At 45.1% G+C, this 13745-nt stretch overlaps 1 protein-coding gene across 7 annotated transcripts in view; it reads right to left on the bottom strand.

Annotated features, from left to right (window-relative positions):
- Window positions 1-9971: 9971 nt before the first annotated feature.
- Window positions 9972-13745, bottom strand: part of PTPN3 (protein tyrosine phosphatase non-receptor type 3) — a 109789-nt gene continuing 106015 nt past the window's right edge. For all 7 annotated transcript variants that reach the window (XM_057548560.1, XM_057548561.1, XM_057548562.1 and 4 more), the window contains one exon: window positions 9972-12561. In XM_057548560.1, coding sequence (XP_057404543.1) covers window positions 12484-12561 — 78 coding nt within the window. In that variant the 3' untranslated portion in view covers window positions 9972-12483. The remainder of the gene's footprint in view (window positions 12562-13745) is intronic.

A 13745-nucleotide genomic window follows, 5' to 3' on the forward strand; every position in this document is an offset into this window, starting at 1 on the left:
CTGGTGGTCCAGTGGTTAAGACTTTGCCTTCCAATGCAGGAGGTGCAGGTTTGATCCCTGGTCGGGGAGCTGAGATCCCACATGCCTCATGGCCAAATAACCAAAACACATAAACAGCAGCAGTATTGTAGCAGATTCAAAAAAGACTTTAAAAAATGGTCCACGTCAAAAAAAAATCTTAAAAAAGAAAAAAAAACAGGTCATCTTCTGATGAAGGTTTGGAATTCCAAATTGACCTATCCATTTAATCCACATCATATTTGCAACATTAACCAGTAGAATACTGTTTGATAGTGATGTCAATCAAAGTAGAAACAGATTGAAAGATCTTTCTTGAAGACGGGTCCTTGACGTAATACAGTTTAAATTGGAATAAGAAGAGGCAGGAATTTGTAACTTTGGGGACTCTGGAGGAGGCCTCTGGACACTCTCCAGGTGTTTATGCAATGAGGCCAGCATATCAAGTGCTTTGGCCAGTGACAGGTTCATTATAGGGCCTGACCTAATTGTCAGGGCCCTTTCGCCTTTACTCAGAATAACTCTTTCTTTTTCTGGGGAGCTGTTCCCACTCTTGAGTCCAGTCGAGTTCTGTGGGGATGGGGCTGTGACTCACTGACCAACCCCAGGGTCGCAGTGATTGGTCCAAGGGGCGGGCCCTTAACCTGAATCAGAATGCTCCCCTGAGAAGCCCTGAATAGGCATGGAGAGAACGCTCGTTCCTTTCTGGTTTTGGAGCTATGGGGATCAGCCATCTACCAGGCCATTTGAAGGCATCAAGATAATGAAGGCTGAGAGAAGCAGAAACAAAAGGATTTAAGAATCCAATCCCTCCACTGAGCTGTCCTACTTCCTGAAGTCTTCCTTCCCTTCTGACACTGCCCTAGTGTCCTGCCTAGGAGTCCTCCTTTTTGGTTTAAGCTAATTTGAGTTGGCTTCCTGTCACTTTCAATCAGAAGAATCCTGTCTGACACAAGGAGGAGTTAAAGTCTGATTCTTACATTTAATTTCACTGCAAAGTTTAATGTTTTTCATTTCTTCGGTATATGTGCATCAGTAGCAATATTCCAGCTTTTTAAAAATTATATAGTAATTTTTAGAGTAATGTGTGTTCATTGCAGAGACTTAGACTATACTGATAAGCAAAAAGAAAAGGAAATCCAGCTACTACCCTATCCCTAGAGACAGCCACTCTTAACATATTGGGATTCCCCACCCCCTCTCTGACTTTTTGCTATCATCTGTGTATCTATTTATCTATGTATGTATCTATTTATCTTTGATCTGTTTTATCTGTCTCTTTGATCTGTCATCTATCTATCTATCTATCTAAAACGGTAACAGCCAAGACAGCACTTATTATGCACCATGAATGGTCTAATTTTCCACATAATAACTCACTCTTCACAACAACCCTATGACATAGGTATTATTATCCCCAGTTTATAGATGAGAAAACTGAAGCTTAGAAAAGCACAGAAAGGTTAGAAAACACAGGCTCAGAGGAGTTAGCTATCTAACCCCAGGACTTAAAACTGGCAAATGGTGAGGACCTAGGATTTGAATCTAGGTTGTTTTGCTCCCGAATCTGTATTCTTGGCCATCACAATATACTGACTTTATCTATAGTTAGAATCACACAGTAATACTATTCTGCATCCTGAGTTACTTATCAAAATATCACAAGATTCTTTCTGTGTGTGGATATCTACATCAACTTTCAGAGCTGCCCAGTATCCCATAACAAAAATGCACCAAACTTTATTGAACCAGACTCAGACTGATGAGCATTGAGCTTGTTTCCAAATTTTCACTATTATAAAAACATCTCACTGCAAGGACATACTTAAAAACTGTCTTGATATCATAAGACAAAACCTTTAAATTATTCCCTTAGGTCAGGTTCCCAGAAGTGGAGTTGCTAGGTTGGTGGGTTTGCAAATGGTTTTATCGTTTTGACATCTGCAACCACCTGTTTTTTAGTTTAGCTTGTTTTTTTTTAACAATTAAAAAATTGAGATGGGGCTTCCCTGGTGGTGCAGTGGTTGAGAGTCTGCCTGCCAATGCAGGGGACACGGGTTCGAGCCCTGGTCTGGGAAGATCCCACATGCTGCGGAGCAACTAGGCCCGTGAGCCACAATTGCTGAGCTTGCGCTTCTGGAGCCCGTGCTCCGCAACAAGAGAGGCCGCGATAGTGAGAGGCCCGCGCACCGCGATGAAGAGTGGTCCCCACTTGCTGCAACTAGAGAAGGCCCTCACACAGAAACGAAGACCCAACACAGCCATAAATAAATTAAATAAATAAATAAATAAAATTAAAAAAAATTGAGATGAAATTCACTTAACATAAAAGTCACCATTTCAAAGTGTGCAATTCAGTGGTTTTTAATTTATTCACCACATTGTACAACCATCACCACTCTCTGATTTCAGAACATTTTCATCATCCCCCCAAAGAAACTCCATACTCATTAGCAGTTACTCCTCGCCCTTCTTCTTCCCAGCCCCTGGCAACTTCTGATCTACTTTCTGTCTCTATGAATTTGCCTTTTCTGAACAACACAAATTAATGCAATCATACAATATGTGACCTTTTGTGTCTGGTTTTGTTCACTTAGTGTGTTCTCAAGGTTCATCCATGTTGTAGCATGTATCAGAACTTTTTTCCTTTTTATGGCCAAATAATGTTCCACTGTATGGCTAGACCACATTTTGTTTATCCATCCAACAGCTGATGGACATTTGGGTGGTTTCCACCTTTAATCCTTTATGAAGAATCCTGTTATGAACTTCTTTATTTAGTTCTTTATGTTACGAAGAAAAGAGAGAGGAGAGCTTTTCCTGAGATGAGGCAGAAAGAAGATGATAGAAAAATTTGTGGGGGAGGGCTCGCCAATTTATTTAAGTGGTAAAATATAGAAATAAAGGCGTTTGGAGGTGGGGGCATCTGTGGGGAAGGGATCAGCTCTCCCTGTGCTTTTGGACAATGCCTGCATAAGCCAAAATTAGAATTCCTACAAGCTCTTTGTTATTGAGGACAACCCAGATTTAGTACAAGAAACAAGGGACTGCTGAAGGACTCTAACCTTTTAAATTTTAGAATGTATTTTTCTAGGCATCTCTCAGTTGTTTTTGTTTCAGGTTTCTGAGTTTTTATGGTTAGTTCATAAATAGCATGCATACCTTTTGTTTAGAAACTGACTTACTGGTCTTGATTACCATCAAGCCTGTTCTCATTTACACGCCTCTGCCTTTGCCAGGTAGGTCTCTCACTGCAACCAAAACCATGCACCTGGTGTCTAAGGTGAAATCTAAGAGCTAAGTTCCTGGCCAGAGCCCTGAAGGTCATTCTGACCTCACACTCTGGACAGAGTCCAGACAGGTCTGCTCTGTGGGCAATGCCTTTACACATCATGTAGTTCTGTTGTATTTTTTCCTGGCTGTGCCGTGTATATTTTAAAATATTTAATCTAATTTTTCTTCTCCCCTTTCTTTTTCCTGTACTGTTTTATAGGGTATGCTGATAGCTGTCATATACAATTTAGTCTATATAGTATAGGAAATTGAGATAGATCATGACCCAGGAGAAAAGGAGTTGCTGCTGCTGTAATTGATAAGCGTCCTGGTTGACCCCTCTTGGGGAAGGGTGAGCAGATTTTCAGTTGTATAAGGGATGGTCATTCCATGTCAGGCAGGCACACTGTTATGTTTTAGAAGTATGGGAAAGGTATTAGAAAGCAGAAGGAGTGGATTATAGTGGACATTTGGTTTTGGTCATCCAGCTTCTAAATTTGGAAACACTTCTACCACACAAGGCAGAGATCCCTTCCTGCATCTCCCATTACAGACCCTGAAAATGCCACATGTTTGCTTTCCAGCCTCCCTTGCAGCTAGGCCTGGGCTCATAAGCTAGGTTCTGGCGGTGAGAAGCATCTGTCCCAGGACTCAGAGATGACAGGCAGCAGGGACTGTGTGGGTTCATTCTTTGAGGGTGGCAGCTGCAGGGGCAGCTCATCCAGTGTCCTAAGCAGGATGGGGTTCAGTGGTGTTGTGGTGTCAGCAGTTCACGCAGTGGAGTCCACAGGGACCAGTTCCGAGATCTGATCTTGACATTGATACTGGCCATACCACTTTAGAGCACCACTTACCACCCTTCCCCTTCCTGCCTGGGGTATTCCGTGTGTGTGTGTGTGTGTGTGTAGCAGGAAGAGGGCAGGGGAGAGACATTTCCTCCCTTTATTCACAACTGTCTGCTTGGCATTAAATGATGGGATGGAAGTTAAAGCCTCTGAGGCATGAGGCTTATTTTCAGAAAACGTTCAATCGGAGCCTCAGGCTTGGCACTGGGTGGTAAATGAGCAGTTCTGAAAGACAACAGGAATGATGGACCCATTTCTCAAAGTGCAAGTGAGAAGTGGATGGAGTTCCAGGTGGGGTAGAGGGTTTCAGCCTAGGCCAGAAACCCGTCAAGCACTGAGGGGTTTTCTTTCGGGCTCCAGGGCAGGACAGATGGCCGAATGGTTCCCTTGGTCAGTGTGAGGAAGCATGGTTGCAACTGCCGCTGGGCACAACTGGGCACAATATGATTCATATCGTCATCAATGGAAGAACAGAGATGCCAAAAATGTGAGGTTGCCCAGGAGCCACCTGGCTGAGGGGTGGGATGCATAACTCTGGAAATGCATTGGGGTGGGTACTGCTGATGGGGGCTGAAAGAGGGTATTCCCTTGCTCCTGCCCCATCCCACTACCCCACCCTCTCAGGAAGGAGAAGCGTTGTTCCCTCAGGCTGGAGGGGGCCAGGGTAACACTGAACACTACTAAGGAAAATCATGCATAACACCTGTGCTGAGACCACCGACCAGCAGAGGCTGACGTCCAGACCGAGGTTGGGGATCTCTCCTTAGCCCCAGTGTGCTGCCCCCTTCGTCTGTCTTGCTTGTGGGGCTCTAGGGGAGAGTGAGGTCTCCGAGAGTTCAGGCAGGCAGAGGAGGGGTGGGGAAGTTCAGAACTTGGACCTCTGGTTACAATTATGATCAAATATATGAATTCGCTGCTATGGACTGAATTGTGTCCTCCCCCAAATTCCTATGTTGAAGCTCTAACCCCCAATGTGATGGTATCAGGAGATGGGACCTTTGGAAGATATTTAGGTTTAGATGAGGTCATGAGGGGCCCCCATGATGGGATTAGTGCCCTTATAAAAAGAAGAGACATCGGGGCTTGCTCTATCACGTGAGGACACCGCAAGAAGGCAGCTGTTTGCAAGCCAGGAAGAGAACTCTCACCAGGAACCGAATCTGTGGGCACCTTGATCTTGGACTTCCTGGGATCCAGAATTGTGAGAAATAAATGTCTGCTGTTTAAGCCACCCAGTCGATGGTATTTTGTCACTGCAGCCTGAGGAGACTATGACAATTGCATATTCACCCCAGATGGGCTATTTTAATAACTGGATTTGATTACAGAAATCATTTGAATGGACTAACATTCAAACAAGAATGGCACAGAAGACATCTACTGTGGCTGTTTGCAGTGCTCAGGAACCAGAAATGTCTACACCATTTTTAAGAATAAATTTTCATGTTCAGGTATAGCTGTGTGAGACTCCTCTGACTGGTTTACATGTGTCCCTAATGTTAGACCTCAGAGCCAAAGAACAATCTCTTCATCTTCTCCACACCTAGTTCTCCTTGTTTGCAGCTTCCACACCCACCCAGTTGCCCAACCTTGAAACTGGCCCCATCCTTGGCTCCTCCCTTGGCACACCCATCAGTTATCAAGCCATACTCCTTCCTCTTACATATGTCTGGACTACGACCACCTACCTTGTCTTCACTGCCACCATTCCTCCCCGGACCTCTGCCACTGCGTCCCAACAAGTCTTCTTTTCTGGCTCTTCCTCTGTTTCGGATAATGATGTTGGAAGCCCTGGGGCAGCCTAAGGAGAAAGTCTGGTGCCTTCCTCAACCACGAGAGGAATCTGGAGGCGTAGGGACTAACTAGCAAAGGATAAAAGGGTGGCCATAGAAGAAGAATGACCTCTATAATTTGGGGTTGGGGAATGGTGGGGATCTGGAGTTTCTAGAAAAGAGGTTAAGTTTGTTATCAGTCTGTTCTTATTCAAATGATTCACGTATGTAATGGATGAGTGCTGATCACGTTAGGAGCTGTCAGTGCTGTTCTTCAGGGTGGTGGGTCAGTTTTGCTTAAGTGACATAATTGCACTTGTTCTTGTGTGCTGGGTCTTGAGCAGTGTTAACTCCTCATATGTCAGTCCTTCAGTAGATCTGAAGTCAAGGAATCTGTAGGGGAGGCTGCTAATTGTGCCCTAATAATCATTTCCCTTTCTTCAATAATAAAACTCCTGAATTTTGGTTGGGTAGAGTGCCATCCAGAGTAAAGACTGCATTCCTTCACCCCTTTTCAGCTAGATGCACCCTTATGATCAAGTTCTGGCTAACTGTGTGTTAACCAAGTAGTCTATGGAACTTTCAGGAATTATCTTTAAAGGGAAGGGGCATTCTTTCTTTGTCCCTTTTCCTCTTTTCTTCTGGCTGAAACATGGATGTGATGGCTGGAGCTGGATCAGCCATTCTGGACTATGAGGTGAAGGTGTACGTTGAAGATTGGAGGGGCGTAGGTCCCAATGATCATGGAGTCACTGTACCAGCTCTGCACTCCTGTGTTTATGTGAGAAATAAACTTCAACTTTGCTCCAACCACCTTTACTTTGGCTTTTGGATTCAGAATTTGATAACTGATACTGGGATGCTGCAAATAACATCTAAAATGTAGTACTGGCTTAGTGGAATTGGTAGGCAGTGGATGTCAAGAATAGATATTGTCTTTTATATAATGGCTACACATTTGATGAAATTGGATGGACCACATGCTGACAGAGGTCACGGCAATAGAAGAAATGGTGGGAGAGTGATAAAAGTGTGAATGTTGCTCCTTGCTGCTTTTCACAAAGTCATATAAAAGTGAGATGAACTGGGGCTAGAGCCAGACAGACTGCAGCAGAGATGGAAGGCAATCCTGCTTTACCAAGGGAGGCACTGTCTCTAGCCTGTAATAAAATTGATTAAAATCTTGAAGCATAGAAAATGCCAACAGCCTCTGTTCTCCAAACTGCAGCTATTAAGAGCAGTGGCCTTGAAGTGGCAGCCTTAGCAGGAGACAAGGCTGGGGCAGCAAGCCATTTTCAAGACTTCTCTGCCAGAAAATGCAAACGAGTAGCTCCAAAGATCAGACTGTGGGTGTTGCCTTCCCACCCAAACTTCTTGGTCAGGTGGTCCCAAAGTTTTTACCTTCAAGTTGAGAAGAAGCACAGGCAGAGCACAGAACACCGGTCTAGACCAGATCTTCGGCTGTGGGTACTTGGTGGAATTCTATTGGCAGAGAAACCACAACCCTGGGCACCCCCAAACTTCCCCAGGAGTAAGCAGGGCTACAAAAGCTCTGTAGCCCCACCTTGGATGTGGCCAGGGAGGTCAGTGGGCAAGGAGTCCCTCCCAGAGTGGGACTGGGCTGTCAGGTGACCATCCAAGGGACTCGATGGCCGGCCAGAGGTGTCTTCATTATTCCTGCAGTGGGCTTGGGTAACCCCTTGCAGCAATGTTTCCTGTTCTCTCCTCTTATGAATGAGTTTTCAATGGCTGTTTTCCTGTTTCTACTTCACGGCTGTTTATGGGCTATGTTGGGAGAAAATAACTTTAGTGAGTTTATAGGTCATTAGACCACAAGAAGCCACCCAGAGCTGACGGAGAAGACCACAAATCACTCAAATGTGATTTTGGCTTTAGATCCATGCCATACTTGGATGGAGTTTAAGTTGTCTACCTCAGGGACAACGTGAGGCAAGAAAGGTGACACCAAAGGGTTGAGCTATGGCAGAGACCACTAATTGTCCCTCAAACCCATTCTTTCCTTGTTTCTCAGAAACAGAACTCCTGAATTTTTATTTTATTTTTTTAGAGCTCTCTTTTTTTTTTTTTGACCACACCATGCAGCTTGTGGGATCTTAGTTCCCCAACCAGGGATCGAATCCAGGCCTTTGGCAGTGAAAGCGTCGAGTCCTAAGCACTGGACCACCAGGGAATTCCCAGAACTCCTGAATTTTAGTTAGGCACATGGCTTCTTGGAATAAAAACTATCTTTCCCAGACTCCCTTGCGGTAGGTATGGCCCTGTAAGTTTGGATTGATGAGATGTACAACATTCACATGACACGCCCTAAGGGAAGGGTCTTGCTTTTCTCCTCCCCTCTCCTCCATTCTGCCTGCTAGAACGTGAACACGACTGGAGCTGCCATCGCGGACCTCAATGTACAAGCTGCATACTGGGAATGGCCAAGTAACAAGTCAGAAGGAACCTGAGACCCTAGGGATCATGCAGCCACCTGGCAGCCCTGCATGGGAGAGGGTAAAGAAACTTCTACTTTGTGTAAGCTACTGTTGTCATGACAGCTGAATCTAATTCTGATCTAGAACTTGCCACACAAGGTCAAGGCCGTCCATGCTCATCCTTCACCAGAGGGAAGGTGAAGATGACAGAGAGTACTCTCCTCCAAGAGAGTCAACATTTACTTAAAAAAAAAAAAGCAAACAAAATGAGAAAACATTTCCAGAAATCAAGACATCAGAATAAAAATGTCAACACACAATAACAGTGTTGCATAGCTTGAATGTCTTTATATTGATCAAATTGTTTTTCAGTAGAGTCACTGAAAGAACAGGTCAGAATGAAAAACACTCCAAATTTACAGACAAAATATTGCTAATCAATTAAGATACTTTTCAAAACGACACGACAACACAAATCCCTTGGTTGCTCCACATGGAACGTTGAGTTACAGAGATGCCAGACACCCCGGCCATCGGACTCCCTCCCTGCTTGGTTTCCCAGGCTGAGGTCAGAGTCTTTGCCAGGGTCTGAGGGACCAGCTCTTGGAGACAAGTTCCAGAAACGAGATACATCTCTCTCCAGTAGCTTACTGGAGGTTTTGGTTTAGGATTAACCTTGACTCTCTGGAACAGACTCCCAGAATGGCAGATGTTGAAAAAACCCAGAGAGCTCATCCCCTCGAGCCCAAACTCCCCCTTTTACTTAGAAGGAAAGTGAGGGCTGAGGGCGACACACCTTGTCTAAGTCTAATCTAGACCCACGTCCTGCCTCTGCCCACCCTTTCCCATTGACGCTGCCTCTTCGTTGCCTCCGGTTCTATGATAACTTCTACGAGGAACAAAAAACGTCAACCAGCAACTTTGCAGCAAAAGCATCTATGCTAATCTCAAAGCAAACTGAAGTCTAAATTACTGTGGTAGGAACTAAAGACCAGCCCAAGTTTGTGATCCAACCATCCCCGCTCCTCCCCCAACCAAATTCAGTTGGATCTCTTGTTCTGGCAAATCAAAACACCTAGTGCAGGTTCTATGGAGTGACACCAGGAGGGATCTCCCATTTTATGTCTGCACATCGACGAGTCTAATTAGATCTTCCGAGAGTGCCAGAACACAGGATGTAAATGTCTTCTCCATTCATACCCCAATTTCCCAGGCAAAATATTTATCCTGATTTTGATGAAGTTCTTCACTTAGGGCTAAAACGGGCTTCTTAGGTATAATTGCTTAAGTGTATAAGGTGATGAAGCAGGAATCTTTTTTTTTTTTTTTTTTAAATTTATTTTATTTATTTATTTATTTTGGCTGTGTTGGGTCTTCGTTTCTGTGCGAGGGCCCTCCCTAGTTGCAGCGAGCGGGGGCCACTCTTCATCGCGGTGCGCGGGCCTCTCACCGTCGCGGCCTCTCTTGTTGCGGAGCACAGGCTCCAGATGCGCAGGCTCAGCAATTGTGGCTCACGGGTCTAGTTGCCCCGCGGCACGCGGGATCCTCCCAGACCAGGGCTCGAACCCGTGTCCCCTGCATTAGCAGGCAGACTCTCAACCACTGCGCCACCAGGGAAGCCCGAAGCAGGAATCTTGAACTCCACAAATTAATCAGTAGCATCTGTAGTATCTACTTGCATATTTTATTCCTTTCGATAACTCTCCTGTCTTGTTCTTCCCCAGGATTTCATGGATTTTGTTCCTGGTAACATCTGCTGAGTCTGAACTACTGGCCTGCACAGTGGCAGAAAAAGGCCGGTTGCAACCTTCGGTAAGCTTTTTGGAAATTGATGTAAAATAATGGCAGCATTTCCTCAACCATATGAAACAATTTGTTTCTTAAAAATATAATAAAACATAAATCTCCAAACTCATTTAGACTTCACAAGCTTTTTACACACAGGGTGATGATGCCTTTTTATCAAAAGGCAATGATTTGCTTAATATCCTGATGGCATTTAAATTTACTTCAGCTTTCCCTCTTTTTTGGTGCCTGGCTGATCGAATTTTCTGAGTCCAGAAGTCCTTGTATGATACTCCTTTGTGCCCTTGGTTCTCTTGAGAAGAAAAGCGATTTTCTCTTACAAAACCCCAGCTGATTCTACTTCTGTTTCATGGATCTGGGGGCTAGTCACTGATAAATTAACTTTTCAGAGTAATTCATCCAGAGCAGTGTCAGATTCCAGCTGATGAAAACTTTAATAGCATCATCTTATTCAATCCTCATATTCAACCCAAAGTCCTCAGTATTATTTATTTCTCCTATTTTACAGATGAGAAAATGGAGGTAAAGCTCATAAGTGACTAGGCCTAAGGCTAGCTGTTGAGTGGAATCAGAAACCAAATCCTGTACCCCTTAGCTCCAAACTCTGCTGCTACACTCTGCTAGCCTGGCATTATGCTGACAAGGATGGGGCTTCGGTGTCTCCTGTCGCACAGTATGGCTCACGACACGGCACGCAACACCTTCCTCCACTCCGGCCATTTAACAGTAAAACATCGGTGGGGAAAAGATGTAAAGAATGCGGTAAATATGCTCGGTCTGGAGACAACCTTTAGAAACCTGGCCCCTACTGTAAAGGTCTTTACCCAGTTTGTGACCAGGAAACTACTCAACTAGTCCAGTTTGCTACACATCAAAATGGCCTCATTTCAGTGCACTATAACATGAAACCATCCTTTTTCTACAAATCCCGTTAAGAAATTGGATACTTAGCTGTTTCTTCTGGATACATAAAACCACTATTTCAAAATACCACTTTAGAATGTTTACGTAATTTATTTTCCTTAAATAATAATTTGCTACAATCCTGTCACAAATTAAAAAAAAATTAACATAGTATTAACAAAGGCAGAATTCTTTAGGACAATCAAAATCATGGTGTACTTAGAATAAATTAACATCAAATTGTGTTTATATTCAGATAGTCTGATCCTCTCCTTTGAAATGAAACGAAGACCATTGTAACTAAGAGTGAATGCACACATTTGTTCTATACAGAGACTCATTCTTTATATAAACTCAACTGTAATTTGAATCAAGTTAGGAATCCCGAGAAACACTCACCCGTGGGAGCACACACAACCCACAGACACACACATCTCCACAGGCAACCCTCTAGAAGCTGGGTTTCCCATGGCTCAACGACTCGATCTTTTCTCAGAAGGGCCAAAGATTCTGAATATATTTAGGTGATATCCCATCTCCCCTCAGGAAAACTGTAATGTTTCAAGTGTAATAGCTCGAAGTAGCAGCAATCCATGTCTTAGATTCAGTAGTGGATGATTCCAGTCCTGGGTGCTGAGTGTACAGCAAGAGGAAGGCAGAGGCAAGAGGCACCTGCTCCAAAAACGAACACGTGGGACAACACTGGGAGTCCTTGTTCTCAGAGTCTCAACTGAAAACTCACCCGAAACCTGCACTGCCCGATTCAGGCACTGGTGTGAACCTGAGGAGGGTCACTAGTGCAGGGAGAAGGCAGGGCATTTGGACACGATTCTCAGAAACGTCAATATTGGAAGTGGCAGGGAGATGGGACCAAGGAAGGGAGGGCAGAAAAGGCACCGCTTGCCCCTCGGCCTGACACCCCACCCGCTGCCGTTCAGTACATTCATGGGGTTTCTCATTAGCATCAGGGCAGGTGAACACTGACTGTTCCAGCTCCGCTCAGACACACGGAAAGCTCAGCCCTTAGTCCTATACACGTATACACACAACTCATCCAAGCAACTCTCAACAGCCACACCATCTCGTTTCTGGGAGGTCAACAGGGCTGCTGGCATCCCCTCTCAATTGCCCAAGGATGGTTTACAGGAATATGGAGACGGAGGAGGAGGGAGGCATTAGGACAGGCCCCAAACTGAGATCCTCTTCTGCTTATTTCTCTCCGGAGGAGGTGCGGGCCTAAATGATGCTATAACCGCATGCGTTATCTACACAGTTCCTATGTACACGATACCTTTTTCTTTTAATAGATATTTAAAGTGCCTGGGTTCAAATATGCTCATTCCTTTCCCACAGCCTACAAATTCCTCCTGCTGCTTCCAGAGAGAAGGAGGACGCCCTTGGGAAAGAGGAATGAACGTCTTCACAGTCGTCTTAACTGGGATCCAGCATTTGGACTAAGCCTTCTTCATAAACACGAAGAATCGCTTCACACACGAACTTATACTGGCTCTGGAAAGGAAAAGAAAGCCGTCAAGCTGGCCAGCAGCTCCACAAATGCTGCATCAGACCACAGACACAGTTATTCTTTCACCTCACTCATAAACACCCTGAGCTCCAGCTCCGGCCGAGCCAGGCCCTGGGCTACATCAGGGACACGGTATGGAGAAGACACACCTACCTGTGAGCTCACTAGGTGATGAGGGATGGGCAATGTGGCATGGAAACACGGCAGAGGGAGGGACCAGCAGTCTCGGGGAGTCAGGGAGGGACACAGGTTGCTGCAGGGTGGCCGTTCCAATGTACACACCAGTGTACGTTGAAATGAAAGGACGGCCCATTCAGAGGAGCATAGCCAGGGCCCACGTTCCCGGCCCAGGACAGCTGGCAGTAGCGGGGCTGGTAGGGAGGTGGCACCGGTGGGCTGGGACCTGGCTGCGGAAGGCCTTGCACTGAGATAAGGAGTCTGGACTTTGTCTTCCAAAGGAAAGCCACCGAAAGCTGCTCTACAGTGTAAGGTTCTTTATATGATCAAACACCTAAGAGACTTATTTTACTGATGTGTCCTGGGTGACAGGAAAGCATTCAGACTGAGCTGCACCAGCTAGGAAAATGTGCCCAGAAGATGCACTTTAAACATTCTTTAACTAGCAATGAGGTCTTCCATACCACAAAACAGGGCAGAGAACCTGATTTTTTTTTTCTTAACCAGGTTTCCTGGGTGCACATGAATTTAAAACAAGAGCTCACCATTGTTAGAGAAATCTTATGAGCTTGGTCCATGAGTCCGTGAGGACACAGAGCTGAGGGCAAGTCCCACTCCCTTCTTTGCTAACTTCTCCTCATCCATCAGGGGGTGTGGCCTCGGAGGCCATTCCTCCAGAAAGCCTTGACTTTCCAAAGTCAGCTTTTGATACTCTTCCCGAGTTCTTAGACTCCCTTTGGACTTCTCCCACTGCTGCTGAGATTTATAGTCAACTGATCCAGTTCTACTAGATATAAGCTCAGGTCTCTCCTGCTTGTGCAATTATCTGTTGAATGGATGAATGAATGAATATGGGATGGTCCTTATTTTGCAGATGGGGAAATTGAGGCTTAGAGAGAGGTTAAGGCACTATTCAAAGGTTGCCCAGTATGTGGGGGAGTGTGAATCATGAACTTTCCATGCCACCCCACTGCCCCTGTTGTAGCTCTGG

Source organism: Balaenoptera acutorostrata, chromosome 6 (genome assembly GCF_949987535.1).
Source record: "Balaenoptera acutorostrata chromosome 6, mBalAcu1.1, whole genome shotgun sequence".
In the NCBI taxonomy this organism is placed as follows: domain Eukaryota; kingdom Metazoa; phylum Chordata; class Mammalia; order Artiodactyla; family Balaenopteridae; genus Balaenoptera; species Balaenoptera acutorostrata.